Below are 18,623 nucleotides of genomic sequence, written 5' to 3'. Positions count from 1 at the left end.
AAAACCAGAAGCTATTGCTAGGATGGCCAGTAGATGCATACCCATCCAGCAAAGACTAAAGAAGAGATCAACGTCATACATGCTACTAGCGATTAATCTCCCCCACATCCATATACATGGATGTGGGGGGGATTAATACATAATACACTATATATACATCCCCACATCCTTATGTTCTCAAAGAAAAAGGTGTTTAGGCATCATGTAGCAACAGGGAAGGGCTAAAAATTATCACCTACAGTGGCATATAAGTACAGACCATAAGAATAATGAACCTGGTCTCAGTTGGGATCAAAACTTGATCCTTACAAAAGGCCTATTAATCCCATTCTTTAAAATTCATCCTGTGGGCTATGTCACTCATGTTACCTCATTCAGATTTTCCTGAAATCAGCCTGCCTTATTGCTGTCTTTCAGATATGTAAGAATTTCCCCATGCAGAGCATACTGTCACATTAGTGCAATCGTAAAACACAACCTATGCATTCCCTGTTTTATGAGAAACCAATACAGGCAAGCTCCTTTAGAATTGAAGCTGATCCAGCTTTTGCTGAAATCCTGCCATAGAATCATAGAACCACTTAGACTGAAAAGACCATTGGATCATTGAGTACAACTGGTAACCCAGCACTAACAACTCCATCACTCACCCACATCCCACACAGGTGTGCAGCTAATATGTTGGTGATCAATTTTGACCATGGCAACTTTCAGAACAAGGTTAGCTTTAAACTTCTATCATTGCACATTTCAGTTAAGAGTCTTTACAGCAGAAAATACACTGTATTTGAGCCCATTTCCATATTCTTTTGAGGGCTGTCTTTTTACGTGGTAAAGACCCAATCCTAGCAGACCACAAATTATGATTTTCACAAATGAATTACTTAAATTTCCATTAAACATGGACTGTAAGAACAAATGAGCATCATTCTGTGTTTTCAAACAGTCACTTTTCATTAGGGCAGTGACTGACATTTGTTTCACAATGTTCTAGGTAACAGTTGTCCTCAGAGACTAAATAATTAAAGTAAACTTTGCATTCAGAATTGAATTACAGGTTCATTGTAGCCTAATACGTAATTTTAAATTGGAATTTTAAATTGGAAAGACATTATTTTATTTGGAAAGATAGTAATATTTGACACACTGAAAGTGTCAGCATGAAGGCAATGCACCATGCCAAATGCACATAGTAATGTTAGTGAGTAATATGCTGCTGACACTTTACTTTTATGCTAATAGAGCACCCTGTTTATCCAAGTTATTTAAAAATAGTCTATACCTTTTGTGTTCCACTACACACTCCTATGCTATTATTGTATTTCCCACTCTATTTAAATTAATTGAACATCAAGGAGAGCGTGATTGTTAAGGGCACCTGGTGTACTTGATGCCACTAAGGTTCATTTTAAATATGTCATGGCTACTTTCATTACTTTATTATTTTCATGAAAAACAAACACTTTGGTTTATTTAAATGAACACAAGTGTTTAATGGGAACTTATTTCAGTATTCTGTGTTCCTCCTCTCTGGTCCCAGTAAGGAAGATTTCATATATTATTTCTTATTATGCTTGAGAGTCTGTCCAAACAAATAGCTGACAGATTAACACATACAATTAGCAAACACTTTAGTCTTATGAACAGACTACAAATCATGCTATTGATACATATTACAAGGCAATATAGATAATGTATCAGTGATTATAGTACAGTTCTAATCAGTCAAGATTAGAGTCAAGATTCCATCACTGGAAATGCAGTATGTGGGTATTCATTCACAGTATTTTTTCTGTAAGGAAACTGTAGTTCAGACCATTCAGCTGGAGTTGAGAACACAAAGCTGGTTTTGCTTACTGAGGAGGCAGGCTCCACAGCAGCACTCCCTGACCATTTTCTGGGCACTGGGACATTTGTCATATCTTTTCTGACCCATTGTTTATTATATTATCTAACTAGTATGATTACAGATATTAAAAGCCTTCCAGACTTATAGTCTTCAACCAGAAGTTGTGGGTCGACAGAGTCTGCACATCATAGTTTTCATTGATTTTTTTCCCTTCACCTTGACAAAAAGTAATAGAAGATGAAAGAAGATGAAGAAAAAAAGGAATTATTTGTTGCAGTAAAATCCATGAATTCTGCAGGCCCACTGTCCTGTGATGAAGCCTAACATTGTCCCTTATGGTTTCTTCCCATTTTTCTTGTTTAAGTAATCTAAACACAGTAGTCAAGATTATTAATAATGAAAACTTTACTTTCTCTGTTTTTTTCTGTAGTCTTCAGAATGATGGAGATTTAGGAGATGATGGCTTTTTGAGGGGCATTTGATGCTTTTTCTATTCAAGTATTTTTTGAGAGTAGCAGAAGACACCTATTTATGTGTCTTTATTGTTTGCAGCAGTTGAAGAGAGCTGAAAATCAAGAGATGATCATTAGTCACATAGACTTTACAGACAGTTTTCTCTAAATTCAACCATGTATTGTAACACTTTATTATTTGTGAGACCTAAAGAATATCTTAGGAAATAGAACAGGTATTGTCTGCATTTAACTGCTCCCTTTGGGCAAAATGTCCTTCTCTTGTAACTAAAATGCAGTTCAATGGGTTCAATCTAAGGCGAAGAGGTCAGGCTAAGCTAGGAGTGAGAAAAAGAAAGGACTGACTTCTGTTATACTGACTTCTGGCTGTTCTTTACAGTAAACTATCATTATTTCATGGGCATCAAGTTTTGTGAGGGACTTTAGGTCAGAGTCTCTTACCAGCATTCTCTATAAATTCTGTACTTTACTCTCCCAAAAGTCTCTAGTAATTCTCCCCAGAGCTGTTTGGGTTTAAGTACATTCTGTGCTAGTACTGGTCCAATGTTAATTTACTTTGATTTATCCACTGCAATTTAAGCACTTTATCCCCTAAGCCTTCAGGGTTAGATAGCATGTGGAAATTCCTCAAGAAGTAGAAGACCAAAAAATCAAGGTTCTTCATATTCTAGATTGATAAAAATGTATTTCTTAAAGACATACAGCAAAAAAAACACAAACCAAGAACTAGGTTGGTACTTTGTAGAACTGAAGTCTGCAGAATTATTTATTAGTTTGTTTTCCACACTTGAAAATGATAGTTTGATTGAGCATGTAATGGACAAAAAAGCAAGGTAGGAATCAGTTTCCTACTTTTGTATTTAAATACGAAGTATGAACTCGCAGCCCTTGACTGCGGGAACTGAGTAAGGAAACTGTCTCTCACCCTGCTTGAGCTCAAGAATTCTTGATATTCCCAAGTGTGTTCCTAGTCCCCAGTTTGAAAATGAGATTAACTCAACCACTACTTTTTGCAAATGACTTTTTAATTTTCTGTATTTTAATCTAAATAACATAAAGAAATATTTTACCCCACATGTGTTGCTGATACAAGCCTCAGACACTGACTTTGGCTTCTATGCAGTCAGCCTGATACTGTGGCTTGAAGAACTAGAAGTCAAAAGTTTGAGGCTGTTTCTTGGGACTCTGCACATAGCTTCAGTTTCCAGTGTTCCAGTACAATGAATTCCTGTTGGGGGCACTTGCAGAGAAAGGCTACTAGACTAATCATATGAATTCTACTTTTTAATCTAATGAGAAAAAAGGTCAAAAGTTGTAAGTTTTCTCCCCCGAAAATACCTAGGACATAAACATCAAGGAAACAGAAGCATGTTCATGCTTCAAGTACTTTCTTTCTCAGAACAGCTCTTATATTCAAATATCATTACATTGTGATATCATGTATTGCATTAGTTTAGTAAATCTGGTGAATGGTTAAAGGGACTGGTCCTCTATGGCAGCTGTATATTTAAAAGAAAATCAATAGAATAACTTGGGTTAGTTCAGCACTTGGGTTAATCAAAGTCATCAAGCTGTATTTGACAGCGGATGATCATTTCTTAGAACTTGAAGCACTATTTTAAATAGGCTTCATAAAATCAGAGTTCATACCGAGAAAACCTATAGGCAGGGCTCTTAAAGGACATGGATTATTTTTTCACAGTAGCAAAAATAGAATCACATACCTTCAGAATTGTCCCTGCAACCTTAAGTAATCAGAAATAGAAAAATTGCTGCTGAGTACTAAATTATAACTTGTTAGCACAGAGTCAATTTCTACCTTTAAAGTTTCACATGGTTCAGTAACTTCTTTGTTTTCAGTGTGTGCTGAATTTTTCTCTCCCCAGAGATCTGCCTTTTAACCAAGGGCCGTCGAACTGCCAGTGTACGAGCAGACACGTACTGTCGCCTGTACTCCCTCTCAGTGGACAACTTCAACGAGGTCCTGGAAGAGTACCCCATGATGAGAAGGGCCTTCGAAACTGTGGCCATTGACAGACTTGACAGGATAGGTATTTATTTCATTTTTTTGCATATGATTAATTCTTAAAATCCTTCTTAAAATCCATTTTCCTTCCCCTGAGCTGCATGATAAAACAGCCCTCTTTAAAAGTTTTTTTCTGTTGTGCTGCAGCAAATGTTTTCTTGATCTATAAATAACACGTGTGCAGACAAGAATTTTGCAATCTCACTTTTAAATAATAAAACCCACTGAGTTTCAGAAAGGTCTTGTACTCCTCTGAGGATTATTTTTCATACTTTAATTATCATTAGTATTATTTATTAATCCTGTAGATTTCTTTTGCTGCCTTCAGCACTTGATAGGATTTATGCTGTGTCACGAGCAGTAGATGACATTTTCCTAAATAAATTGCTTACGGATGACATCTATAATGCTGGGAAGAGCTGAAGCCTCTCCGCACTCACAAACCCTTTGTTTGTTGAAGTGCATTAATCCTTTGCAGCAGGGCTCTCATTTTCCTCACAACATGGGCACTGCTAGCCTTGATGGCTGCACACTGGCACTGCTCAGATCTGCCTGCAATCAGAAAAGCAGTCCAATAATATGCAAGTGAAAGGCAGAAGGGTATGGCAGATTATCAAATCAAGAGGTGTATACTTGCTGTTCCAGTATTTGGGACCTCCCAACAGGACATACTAGGCAAAGCATAAAGTCTTTGGTCAGGAGAACTGCACTCTGATCATCATTACTGGCACTCATTTTAAAATACAGCTGTAAAAAAAACCAAAAATCACTTGTCCTGTTTGGTGGTGTTTCCTCAACTTCATAAGAAAATTTCAGTCTGAGGATTTCTCCACAACAACTCAATGCATTCAACTTCTACAGTTTGTCTTGCAAGACTCTCTGGAAATGCAGTCCAACTCTAAGTAATATGTGCTTGAAAAACATTAGCACTAAAACTCCAGTTTGTTCTTGGAGTAGCAATCCCATTTGAAGTGCTGTGTTTTATCGAAAAAAAAAAGAGCAGTTGAGTGCCATTGTGTTCCCAAGCATCTGATGACTCAGACAGAATAGCGTCTACATCTTACAGACATTGCGAGCCATCAAGCAAGACATCAGGTCACAGTGTACAGCAGTATTCACTGTGCAAGCAGGAGGTGTCTCATTATCCACGAGTTCATATTAGTTCACAAACACTTAAAAACACTTGTTACTTCTGATGGCTAGTAACTAGTTCCCAGAAATGTGCTAGATGGCAGGTGTACTTTTAAAATATGTAACTGTTTAGAGGAAATTCAGACAGTTTTGCAACGAGAAAGATGACGTAGGTGCAGAGCACGATGACTTTTTCTGACAGTTCTTCAGGAAATTACGGTTCTGACATGTAATTGTAGTAATAACAGTAAACTGCAAAGTGAAGGGGCAGAGAAGGGCCAGATGTCGGAGCGCAGCGGTGCTCCCAAGGCCCGCGGTGCGGAGAGGGCTGCGGGCGGGCTGCATGCGGAGCTCAGCGGCGGGAGCTGCGGCAGTGTCAGAGCGGCACAGCCCCCTCCTGCCCCGGGCTGGCGGCCGAGCGATGCCCGCTCAGCCACCCGCTGCCTGCTGAGGCTTTTACAACAGACAGTCCTCAGCGAGGGGTGCAGAACACAAAGCCAGAGCGGCGCCCTGCCCCCGCACCTCGGGCTCACTAACTCTTCTGCCTCTCTGTGAAGGGAAGAAGAACTCGATCCTGCTGCAGAAGTTCCAGAAGGACCTCAACACCGGCGTCTTCAACAACCAGGAGAATGAGATCTTGAAGCAGATCGTGAAGCACGACAGGGAGATGGTGCAGACCATTGCCCCGGTGAGCCTGCAGCAGATGCCAGCCCTCAACTCCAGCACCTCGGCCTCGTCGTCGCGCGGCAGGACGCAGTCGCCTCCCGTGTACACCAGCAGCAGCCTCTCGCACACCAACCTGCACTCGCCCTCGCCCAGCACGCAGCCGCCCCAGCAGGCTGTCATCCTGTCGCCCTGCTCCTACACCACGGCCGTCTGCAGCCCGCCGGTACAGAGCCCGCTGGCCGGCCGAACTTTCCAGTACGCCTCGCCGACCGCCTCGCAGCTCTCCCTCATGCAGCAGCAGCAGCAGCAGCAGCAGCCGCAGCAGCAGCAGCCGCAGGCGGCGCAGCAGCCGCCGGGAGCCGCGCAGAAGAACGAGGTGCACAAGAGCACCCAGGCCCTCCACAACACCAACCTGACGCGGGAGGTGCGGCCGCTCTCCGCCTCGCAGCCCTCCTTGCCCCACGAGATCTCCACCCTGATCGCCAGGCCTCACCCCACCGTGGGGGAGTCCCTCGCCTCCCTCCCGCAGCCCGCCCCGGGCCCCGGCGTGCCCCCGGCCGGCCGGGCCACTGTGCCCCAGCGGGTCTCGCTGTTCCGGCAGATGTCCTCGGGAGCCATCCCCCCGAACCGCGGGGCCGCGCCGCCCGCGGCCCCGCTGCAAAGGGATTCTTCCACAGTCTTAAGCACAGAGCCCGAGGGAGACAAACCGCGGTTCGCCTCAAACTTATGATCCCTGGTGACTGTGAGCAATAGACTTGCAACAAACCGAGCACCATCCCCCGAACTGTTTTAGCCTGTTTCCTAATGTGCCCCAGCAGTCTACTATCAGAAAAATAATTTAGACAGCTTTGCCCTATGTAACGAATGTAAAAGTTTTATATATATATATATCTAAATATATATATATAAAGGCAAGTAAAAAAAAACTTGTTTGAGTTCACGTCTTCCTTTTTTGCAACCATTGCAGAAGATTAAAATTAGCGCTAATATTACTTATTTTTAATGTGTTGACTTTAAAATCAGCCTAACAGATTTCTCTGTTTATGAGATTGGCTGTTTTCATGGGGAAATTGTCAACACAACAACAAACTTCAAACAAGTATATTTTAAAAAAGAAAAAAAAAAGAAAACCATCAATTTAACTAACACATACCACTGACTGAGTGATATTCTGAAACTTTTGTTACTTCACTTATTGTGTATACGTTGTTAATTTCTCGTGAAGAATTCAGTTGTTATTTCACATTGCATTTCATGTGTTAGCACCATCCATTGGAATTTAGATTGGAAGAGAATTATATTGCAAACACCGGCAGTGTAAAGGGAGGCACTAGCACTCCTCCGGATAGGTTGTAACCTCATGGCATGTCAACCCTTCTGTTGTCTAAGAGAATTGGGTGGACTTTGATCTTCACACTGCTAAAGACTTTTCAAAGACTAAATATTTCCATTGTAAATAACTTTTTAGACCCAAGCAAAAATAGATGCTGTGTGGTGTACCATTGCAAGGTCTTTGTTTAGGAATTTAGGTTCCGCTTTTCACTTCAAAAGTTACAGTTTTAAAATTTGTTAAAGCTAAGTGCAACACAACTATTAAATTGTAATGCAATGGCTTAAAACCTACCGTGTTACTTTTACATGCAATGTTTTATGCAAAATTGTACGCTTGATCCTGCAAATCGCTTGTACTTCACCAATACCATCACTTTTCTTCTTCTTGCCCTCAATAGCATCTGAGAATATTCCATGCATGCTTTGGAAAAAAAAGAAAAAGACAATAAAAATAGGTTTGGTCAGTAGGAAAAGGCTTTACGGTATCTTAGAAAATAATAACCATTCATTAATTGTGTCTACCTTAAAATTCCTATAATGCTGACTTTGAATCTCTGGTTTAAGTCTAGAAGTGAGGTTTTTCATTTAAAGGATTCTTTGTAAACCACAGCTTGATTTAGACTTTCAGGTGCTTTCTGTGTCTTCACTGTAGTTTTGTAGTTGACTGTGGTGTTAATTTACAAAAATAAATATAATATAGCATCAAGTCTGTCTGGAAATGCACGATTTGCTCTGTGTATATTGTAATTAAATGGTTAGTATATCCTAAGGCATGTAGTGTCAAACATAGCCCATAGGTATGAGGTTTATTATTTTTTATGTCTTCAAAACAGAAAGGAAATGGTGACAGAAAGCAGGGTTAAAGCATACTGTTTTGTGAACATTTTGTTTTGTTTGCTCAAACCTTCACATTATCTTTTATCCACAAAAGAAAAAAAGAAAAAAAAATTCATAATCGTTTGTGCCTGATTTGTCACATTAAATAGAGATTGAAACTAAATGTGTCATAATTTAACTCACTGAAAAATCAGCATTATGGATATGATACAAGCATATATTCTGTTCCTTAAAACCCAGCTGACTCTGTTAAGGAAATGGATGCAAAGGAGTTCTCCTCTTCCCATCAATGCTGAGTTTAACGATGCATGGAAAAATTAAATAACATCACAAACTATGTAATGCAGTGAATCCAGATGTACTTGAGAGCCAAGTAAATTCTCTAAAGCTAACAGAGCTTGAACCCGTGCTGCCTGTTATACCTTTTACTAAAGTGGTACATCAAATAAAATTTTTTTAAATCGTCCATTTTTTTTGCTGACTCACATTCACCAGTAAAGATCGATGTAATTAACCCACTAACATGCTGCTGCCATTAATTTAAGTGACCTGGAGTGGAAATGGGGAAATGATTGTTTAAAAAAGTGTCTCAAACATTATGGATACGCTGCAAGACCATTTATTTATGAGTACAATACCCCTTATATTATTTTAATGCTAACAAATTCTGTCAGTTAATTAAGATCATATACTGATCTTGAAAACTGTTTAAGGTTTACATTTAATAGGAGAAATGGGGTTAGTAGCAAAATATTTTTATATATATTTTTATTTTATTTTAAGCACTATGAAGAAATATTAATTCACATGGTCTTTCAGTGAAACCATAAATAATTTTTAATGACTTTGTAATAGAGTGGACAATATCTAGGATTTGTATGTTAATTAAAAAAATGGTACAGGGTATAAAATTATATACGTATATATATATATGTATGTATGAATGTATATATACTTAGATTAAGAAACAAATGACTCACATTCCTGTAATATAAAGGTCCATTGCTAGTTTCAGAAGTGACCTATTTTCTCTGTACATAAGTAGGCCCATAAGTATGAAATCTCACATCTGTACAAGATGAAATGTATTAATGAAAAAGGTTGGATCTTACTGCTGGGAAGACTATAGATCTGGTTCTTATAATAATTGTATGATCAGGGATGAGTTAGATTTTTTTTTGTCTTTGCTCAAAGCCATAAATAAACAAATATAAAAGATTATTAATAAATTGAAGAAAATATATAAAAAAATAAAACCATGATTTTTTTTTCCTTCCATTACCTGTGTAACTGAGCCAAATTTTGCTTTACCATAAAAGAAAAACTGTTTGCATATCTCTTTTCTTTATTCTGTGCCCAAAAGTGATATTCACTGAATATGGGGAGGTGGAGAAAAAGCTGCCTGAGTAATTCTGTGCATTCCTGAAATAAGAAGGCTTAGAAATTCAAGGATACGACATGATTTACACAAGCAGTTCCTAAGCTGTGTTTCCTCTGCAGATTAGAGAAATTTATTTTCCCAAAAAACTCTCATGTAAGCTATTACCATTTATCAGAAATATATAATGAATACAAATATTGTATTACAAATATTTGAGTACAAATATCCTGGGGGAGAATTGCAAATAGTTAGTGTAACTTAAGGAAAATGTATTCTATCATATTTTCACTTTATCTTACTGTGTGTGCCAGTCCCAGATGATGCACCTCTGAACTTGTGTATAAGAGTTGAGATTTCAAGGCACCATTGACATGGAAGTAATGTTCATTAATCGCATTTTAGGTCATTGAAAATTAAAAAGCACAGTCCATTCAAATCAATAGCACATTGTGTGTTTTACATTACCTTCAGCAGGATCAAAAGAATCCTAAATTGATAAACTTTTTTTTTTAAGCAAGCATGGGTAGTTGTATTTTAAATTTGCACTGTAAAGTGTATTGTGAATCACTAGTATTTCTTCTTTTTTTTTTTTTATTTTTACTCTGCATTGCTAAAATATAGCTCTATTCCAATGGTTTGCAATGAAGGGATTTTCAAAAATACCAGCATTGAACCCGAAGAATTTTGTTAAGCAGCAAAATCCAGTTCTCCTGTCTGCATTTGACCACTTCACAGAGTATATACATTGCTGTCTGGTCCAGTCTTATTATTTCATACATTTTTGTGTCCCAAACCAAACAAAACAAAGGGTTGTTTTTAAATGGTACTTCATATCACTACACATGATATTGATGTGTGTTTACTCACTGATTTATATATTTTTAGAATCTCTTAATTTCTAATCTATCTACCTCAGCCTACTTCCTACCTTACCTTGGACTGGAACCAAAGTAAATTTTATTCTGAATAGCAAACTTTCATGCCTTGGTGCATGTCAGTAAGAAGTAAACTTAATAGTTCTGTTTTCAAAATTTGAGTTCTCACACTGACTTATGTGTTTCTATACAGGTGCATTCTTTTCTACTGTATAAGTGACATTGTTCAGTGAAGAAAAAAGCATTTTATTTGTAAAGCAAGATGATAAACTTTTAAATTAATCTGAAATTCAACTGCTCTGGGAATACTGAGTGACAGTAATTTCTGCTGTTCAAAAGTCCTCTGTTCACAAAAAAATGCTACACTATAGGAACAGAAAGTGTTTCTTTACAAATCATAGGTCTGAGCTACAAGCATTATTAGAACACTCTATTAGAATTGGGTGTGCAAATTTATTTCTTCAGCAGTTTGGTCTTTCCTTCCTTTTTTTATTTTTTTAATCAAGGGACTGTAAGAGCATTAATATTGCCCTAGACTATGTCCTAAGAGAAATACATGCCATGAATTTTGAATTTATAGATTTTTCCCCAACAATCAGTACCCAGTGCTTGCATACTTAGCCCTGTGAATCATCTTCTTGATCATCTTAATGTCACAAAATCTGCAATGTTCTGTGGGTGGTATATTGAGTATGACCACGATTCATGCTTAAACACCTTTTCTTCAGAAAGCCAAATATGTGCAGTCTGTTTCCTGTTTTGTCACTGCAGTGTAGAGGTTTTAAGTAGAGATCTGGTTTTGAAGTTTAAAAAGTTCCTGTGTATCAGAGGACAATAACTGCAGATCTCAGTTTTCATGTGGGCAGTTAGGCATTTTGGGTTCCTAGGCCAAGCTGTTCTTGAATTAGATTTTTTATTTCTCTGCAAAGTCAACATTAATAATGGGTTTGCTGTGTTTGTTACACCAAATGTGCAGCCTGTATTTTTGAGGAGAGGCCTGCAGTCTTTTATAGCATTTAATTATTTCTAAGTGCTGGAAGATTTACATCCAATTGTATTCATTCCTCTACTTCAGCTAAGAGGCAATGTGAGCAGTAACTGTTGCCAGGTCATTGTCCGCTGCAACAGAAAATCTAGGTAAAGGGAGAAGATGGACAGCAGTATTAGATGTGGTCTTACCAAGAACCAGAAATATTCCCAAATATGAACCAGACTGATCAATTCACATCTGAGCCTTCTGTGATAAAGTAGATTATATTGCAATTGCCGACTTTGCTTTTTTTAAAACCTGCTAGTCAATACCCATTTTGTCTGCAATGTATCTTCATCCTCTGCAACGTCGTCTTGGCAACAGAAATATGTACCAATATTTGTAGACAGTGCATCTCAACTGTATTTCAGTTTAGCTGATACCTATGTGTTAAATATAAGAAAGATTAAGAAATCTGGGATTAAAAAAAAAAAAAAACAAAACTAAAACAATGCTAAAAAACAATCAGACATGATAAAGGAGATGGATGTGTATGTTTTTCCAACTGGTATTAAGCTGATGCCCTCCATCAGGAAGGACTCAAATACATTCACTGCTGCACTTGGACATTTGATATTGTATCACAGATAATCGCGCTCTTGGCAGAAATGGTGAATGCCATGGAAAGATCCTAGAGAATGGTTTTGAAATGTCCTTTGTTCTCTTCAATAGCAAGAAGTTGTTCATCAAATCCTCCTGACAAATAAGAATACAGATGGTGCAGTTCAAGGCTGTTGCTTTTTGCTCATGTCTTTTTTGCAAGACAAAAAGTTGTGGACCCAATTCAGAGCTGCTAGTGAAAACCTTGACTGAATTAATCCACATAGAGAAATTATAGAGTTTATGCTAGTCTTAGTACATAACCTCGGAAAACAAGCTTTTAGACAATGAAAAAAAATTCATTTTTTCACTACTGCATACATGGCTTAAGGTGGTGTTTGTCCCTAAACACCATGTAATCTATTTGTGGGTTAGATCAAAGATAACCTCTGAGCCAGAAAGTGAGAAACTGTGTCTTTACGCTTTTAATCTCCTATTTTGTTTGTACACATTTTAATGTCCCAGAATAAGAAATCCAAATACAAAAACAGCAACAAAAAGAGGACGTTACAAATCCCTAAGGTTTTGATCCTCTATAAATAAGCATTCCAACTGGTTTTGTGTTTTCTGTGAAAGCTGCATTAATCATAATGAAAGTTTCTCACATATTTCATCTCCTAGATTTGGAGTTTGGGAAGATGAGTACTATATATCTGTTGTTTTCGTGCTCAGTTCTATGGCAGTGAAGTGTTCTGTGAGAGGAGTCATGTTTTTAACGGGTCTTCTGTCATTGTTTTAACAGCTTGCTGAGAAAAAGAAGGTTGGCATTGTTAATAAGTGGCAAAAACTGACATATCTGGGGTAAACTTCCATAGTGTAAGCAGTGTTATTACAGCAGACAACACTTAGCACAGAGCACCATATGTCATGGTCCTGCTTACACTGGCTATTTCAAGTCCATTATTTTTAATGAGGTCATGTATTGTTTATTGCTGCACTCTGCTTGGGTCACTTTTTGCTCTCGTATTCTGTCCCTAGTACTCCTGTGCAAGACAGACATGTGAATATCTGGAACATAGAAAAATTGTTCTAGAACAGTTTTTTCATCACTTCAGCTGTGATAGGTGAAAAAATTCATTGCATCAAGTGGAATGATTGTTCTCTAGGGTTTGTTTTTTTTTTTTTCTCATGTGTTTGGAGAAGGTTCTCAGTAGTAATGTGAAATACTGATGTCATTGCCCAAGCGCAATGAAAAGAGCAGAAGTGACAATAACAATGAGTAGATGAAAGGCAAAGAGAATTGCCAGAGGCAGAAACAAATTATTTCCTTGAAATAAGGCGTTTGTGTTGAGATTCCCTGAAGGACCTGAAAAGGATAGGGGAGCAAAGAGGACAACATGTCATGTCCTATTTAAGGCTGCCAAGAGGCTCTGTCATGAGGGTGGCGATAAAGCAGGAGGAGCAGGAGAAATCAATCTCTCTTGTTTCTTCCACAAATACTGGACTTCTTTTAGGGAATTTATTTTGTTTATTTTGAGTACTGAAAGTTGGTAGATCTACTTTGCTGGTTCCTTCTGTTGATATCAGAGATGGGCCTGGTAGAAGAAGTATGTAAGAGAGATTATCAGGAATATCACAAAACTGGTGGGTATTCTGGGATTTTATGTTCACTGATATCATGAATCCTTGTAGTATCTTTTCTACATAGAAAAATGCTGTAGTAATTTTTTTTCTTGTTACAATAGCATTGCACTCTGTGTCTCACCATTACTTTTATAATTATTGGAAAATGTGCATAAGATTTGTCAGCATTGCTAATTAAACTTCAGCATAGGCTGAAACAAGTTTAATGTGAATCAGTCCAAATAACTGAGATGAAAACCTCAAAAAAATACTGCTGGTCAGGACTTGGTGGAGGCTGGGACACAGCATAAGTAGCATATGAGATTTCCAATGAAGTTTTTCCCAAAGATTTATTCTAATTTAGATCCTACACGTCACCCTATCTTTTTTTTTTTTTTTTTTTTTTGCACATCCTGTAAGTAATTTGTTGGCTTCTGGGAGTGAAGCCAGAACATCACTGTAGTGATGGTGAAAGTCAACAAATCATGACAGTGCCCCAGAAAACTGTGATAAAACTGTCTTTGGCAGCCAGAGACTATAATCAGGAAAAGCTATTTGTTTGCTTCATAATATGTCCTGCAAATATTAAAGAGAGCCATTCATTATTTTGAAATCCATCAAGAATAAAATAACTAGTATATGATTGAGTTCTATCTATTTATACATTAAGTTTTAACACTATAGTTGGGGAAAAGCAAGCTCATCACGGATAATAACATCAAATCTAGGATGAATAAATAGTGACTACACGTAACATCCTACAACAAATGAGTTTTGGGAGGAAAAGAGACGTCACTCATTTAACCATCAACATCTAAGAACACTCATATAAACTGCCTTTTTTGATGGAACATCATATTTCAATAGGCCTTATGTGAATTAGTTGAAATTTTATTTGTACTAGCACTTTGAATATATGCCCTTACAGCAAAATGATGGAAAGCTATTCAGTAATGTATAAATATATAAATAAATCAAACCAAATTGAATAGAACAAAGCTGAAACAGTAATCTACATCTATGTGAATCTTGTGCATGGGTTTTTATGCAGATAGCAGTACAACCCAAACTTCTATACCTTGAATCCAAAGACTTGGATATTAAGTTGTTTACAGCCAAGACTACAGAGTCTCCAGTCATTGTCTCCAGTGCATGCAATACCGTCAGTGGCTGATGGGATGTTTTTTCAGCCAGCAGAAGGATGTTGTAGTCAAAACTATTCCTTTTAAACTTTCGGTGCAGGGAAATTTAGCTGAAAGTATTTCCAAATTTAAAATTGTTATAAAAACACTAAATGTAATACTTCAGACATTTTATTTTAGATTTTTTTTTTTAGCAAATAAAACCCTCATTTACATAATATATTAGATTTACACTGTGTACTAAGGTTAAGGTTACCTCACTAGGAATAAGTTTTGATTATTACCTAATTTCTTACATTTTATGTTGACATTAGGGAATAGTGTTGGACTACAAGAAAAAAACCCTAATGCAATAGAACTGAACAGAGGAATTTCTTTAAGAGCTGGAGTAAAGGAATCTCACACTGTACAAAGCATTATGAACAAATTCTTCAGCTCTGTTCCCCAAGTCTCATGGCAGTACCAGCCCTTCAGCTTCGGTGCTTCTCCTCTGCTCAGGGTTATTCATTTTCATTCACTTTTTTTTTTTTTCTAGTCTTCCCTAGTCCAGCTTGAATTTTTACTCCTTTTTTGGGAGGTAAACAAACTATTTGCCACCATTGCCTGTGCTTTAAGGCAGTTCAAATGACGTGTACAGCTATTTGCATGAGATGGGTGCACAGTCCAGCTGACAAGTCAGTAATTAGCAGCATCCCTCTGGGATGACTCTTCAGGCCAATAACTTTATAACTCTGATGGTGGGACAAAATGCACTGTCTGCAAATGTATCAGCTCTCCACAGTTGACAGAGAGCAGGGTGGACAAGAAGTTAATATGACAGAGGACAAGGGCATCCAATGGGTCCTCAGCAGGCTGGAAAAATGGGCTGACATCTCATGAAGGTCAAAAAAGCAAATGGAAAGTCTTGCAACTGGTATGGAATAATGCTACTCAGCATTACAGTCTGAGGGATGTTTATGTAGAAAACAGTTTTGCAGAAGAGCTGGGGACATGACAAGTCCTGTGGATGACAGAATGATCTTGAGCCAAGGTTGTGGTCTGGCAGCAAAGGCAGCACTTGACATGCTCAGCTGTACTAGCAAGGCAGCAGCCAGCAGGCTGAGGGAAGTGATCTTTTCCCTCAATGCAGCACTTGTGGGACTAAACCAGGAGTATTGTGTCCAGTTCAGGGCTCCCCAATGCAGGAAAACCATTGAACACTGGAGCAAGTCCAGGAAAGAATATACAAGGTACCCAGGAAGATGGACAAAGAGAGCTTGTTTAGCTTAAAGATGAATGAATGGGCCTTGGGGAAGCCTTATTCCTGTCTGTGAATACCTGATCAGAGGATACAGATGTGCTGCAGACACATCCGCAGACCCTTCTTGCTGATGCAAGCAGTAGGTTGAAAAGTTAGAACAGATGAAGTTCCAGACAGATGTAAAGGAGAAATGTTTTTGCTAATAGGGCACACAATTACTGGAAAACAAGCTGAGTGAGGCTGTTACATCACCATCCTTGTGGGTGTAGACTAAGCTGAGCATTGCCCCACGGAACCTGATCTAACTAGACGTATCTTGAACAGGCTTGTACTGGATAGACTCCAGAGATCACTTCCAACTTAAATTTTTCTATGATTTTGTGATTGTAATGTGCCCACCATTCCTGCCCTCTCAGCACCAGCCAGTTTGTCTGAACAAGCTTGCATCTGTATGTCACAAAGTCAAAGCCACTGCTACTTCATTGTTAATATGGAGACCTTTTCTGGCTTGGGCATTGTAGAGCAGCACTTGTACAAGATGCCTTAGGAGAAGTGGAGTTCCCTGGAATCACTCCTTGAGTTAAAAGCAAGAGGGAAAGAGAAGAACACAGAGGAGTGGGGGAAAGCAGTGAAATGTCCCAGGTTATACAGTGTCCTTCCTGCTGGAAAATTCTTAAGTAAAGCTGCCAATTTTTTCCTCAGGCAGTCTTTATTTCTGCATGTGCTCAAACCTCTTCTGTTCACTCAGCTGACAAGTATTTTTACTATCTCTCACACTTAACACTATGGTGCCAGCAGGCTAGGCTGCATTCCCTTCTGTCAATTGCTATAAACTGGAACAAAAACTGTCAGTACTTGTAGTTATACATCCAAAACTCAGTCTTCATTTGTGGCAGAGGTGCAACAGGTAATACTAAACATGATAGAAGCATCTTGCTTAGGCTTCTGGGTGAATTATAGCCCAGCATCCTCATCTATAATACAGAAACCAAGGTATATTTGTTTTGTATGTATTGTCTCCACACACAGGCTGAACATAGCCCTGCATGTTCGCTCTGTATTGAAAGAAATTAAATATTCTATCTAACTACAAATCAAACTGATTTTGTGTGTGTGCAGTGATTTTTATGGACCAAAAATACTGCCAAAAAAATTGAAATAGGAAGAACTCATACCTGTAAAAGCTGGTATGTGAGAAGACAGCCGTTCATGTGTTTCTTTCCAGACATGCTTGGTCTGTGTGACAGCCATTGCTGTCATTCAAGAAGTCATTTCAATTAGGCTGCAAAAAGGTGGTTGCATTTTTGAGGTTAGAAGGTGCTTTCTGGTTGAAATCTGAGCAGTACAGGAGCCTCTCTGGCTTTGTTGGCTGAGTGACATTCTAAAGGTTTCTACAAACCAAAGTTGCATGCTGAGATTGTTTTATTATTTCAGGTGGTAAATTCCAAGCATTTTGAAACATCCTCTTCCCGTTCTCAGACCTGATGTCTAAAAGTAAGCTAAGAGCCCCAGAGAGGAGTTACTGTTCAATGCAGCTGAAGACTGCTCTTAATAGTATCTAATTTAATTTGGATTTTAAATGTTAGCATGAAGCAGTGGTATACTGCATATTGCTGCAAGTTTATTATTATTATTATTATTATTGTTTATCTCAAAGTTGAGGTAGGCTCTCTATGTGTGTCAAATGGAGTTTTAGTCATTTTCAGGTACATGCTGCAAAATTCAAATCTTTGTGCTCAGTTAGTTACTGAGAAGATAGCCATGGTAACCATATTACCATTTTAACTCTGCTCATCAGTCAATCTAAGTAGCCAGGTAAGGTGCTCCACTACCATTCAGAGTCAGCTCTGAATATGCTATAAGTAAAGTTTTCTGCAAACAGTTTGTATTGCAAGAAGCTTCCGCTTTCCTTTTGGCTTACCTATCACACTCAGAAATATGTATTCAAATAAATCATCTTCCTGAGGATGATGCATAAGCCAAAAGGAACACAGTAGAATATTTTTATCCCAAAGGAAGCCTTCTGGCCGTATTTCTGGAAGCAAAAAAAAACAAGTTCTGCTTTGAACAAATGTGATTTACAGCCTTTGAGACACATAAGATGCAGAGCCCTAAACAGCTGAGTTTTTACAGTCACTTTTGCAAGAATGATGTTTGTTACCAGTTTGTTACATCTTGGATTGTGTGCAACCTGTATTTGTCATACAGCAATAAAAAATTGCATAAAAGATTGCAAAGTGCTGCATTGCACTCTGTGGCCCCACCCCAGACATTCCTGATTTTGTAGAATACACAGTGGTCCTTTATTCCTTGCAACAAAAAATTTAAAGAAGTCTGAAAGCTCAAATAGCAATTTATGTAACTGCCACTGCCACTCTCAGAATTCAAAATTCACTCAGAATTTAAAAATTCTTTTCCATGCTTCCTTGGCCTTTCATCCTTGCATTCATTTCTGTCTCCATTATAAAAAATGTCCTC

At 38.2% G+C, this 18,623-nt stretch overlaps 1 protein-coding gene across 1 annotated transcript in view; it reads left to right on the top strand.

Moving 5' to 3' along the window:
• HCN1 (hyperpolarization activated cyclic nucleotide gated potassium channel 1) overlaps positions 1-9,570 on the top strand; it is a 192,607-nt gene extending 183,037 nt beyond the window's left edge. The window contains exons 7-8 of the mRNA XM_038125209.1: positions 4,209-4,373; positions 6,037-9,570. Coding sequence (XP_037981137.1) covers positions 4,209-4,373; positions 6,037-6,875 — 1,004 coding nt within the window. The 3' untranslated portion in view covers positions 6,876-9,570. The remainder of the gene's footprint in view (positions 1-4,208; positions 4,374-6,036) is intronic.
• Positions 9,571-18,623: the final 9,053 nt, after the last annotated feature.

Source organism: Motacilla alba, chromosome Z (genome assembly GCF_015832195.1).
Source record: "Motacilla alba alba isolate MOTALB_02 chromosome Z, Motacilla_alba_V1.0_pri, whole genome shotgun sequence".
Lineage (NCBI taxonomy): Eukaryota > Metazoa > Chordata > Aves > Passeriformes > Motacillidae > Motacilla > Motacilla alba.
The sequence above is the reverse complement of the archived record's forward strand: the minus strand, read 5'-3'. Positions and strand labels throughout refer to the sequence as shown.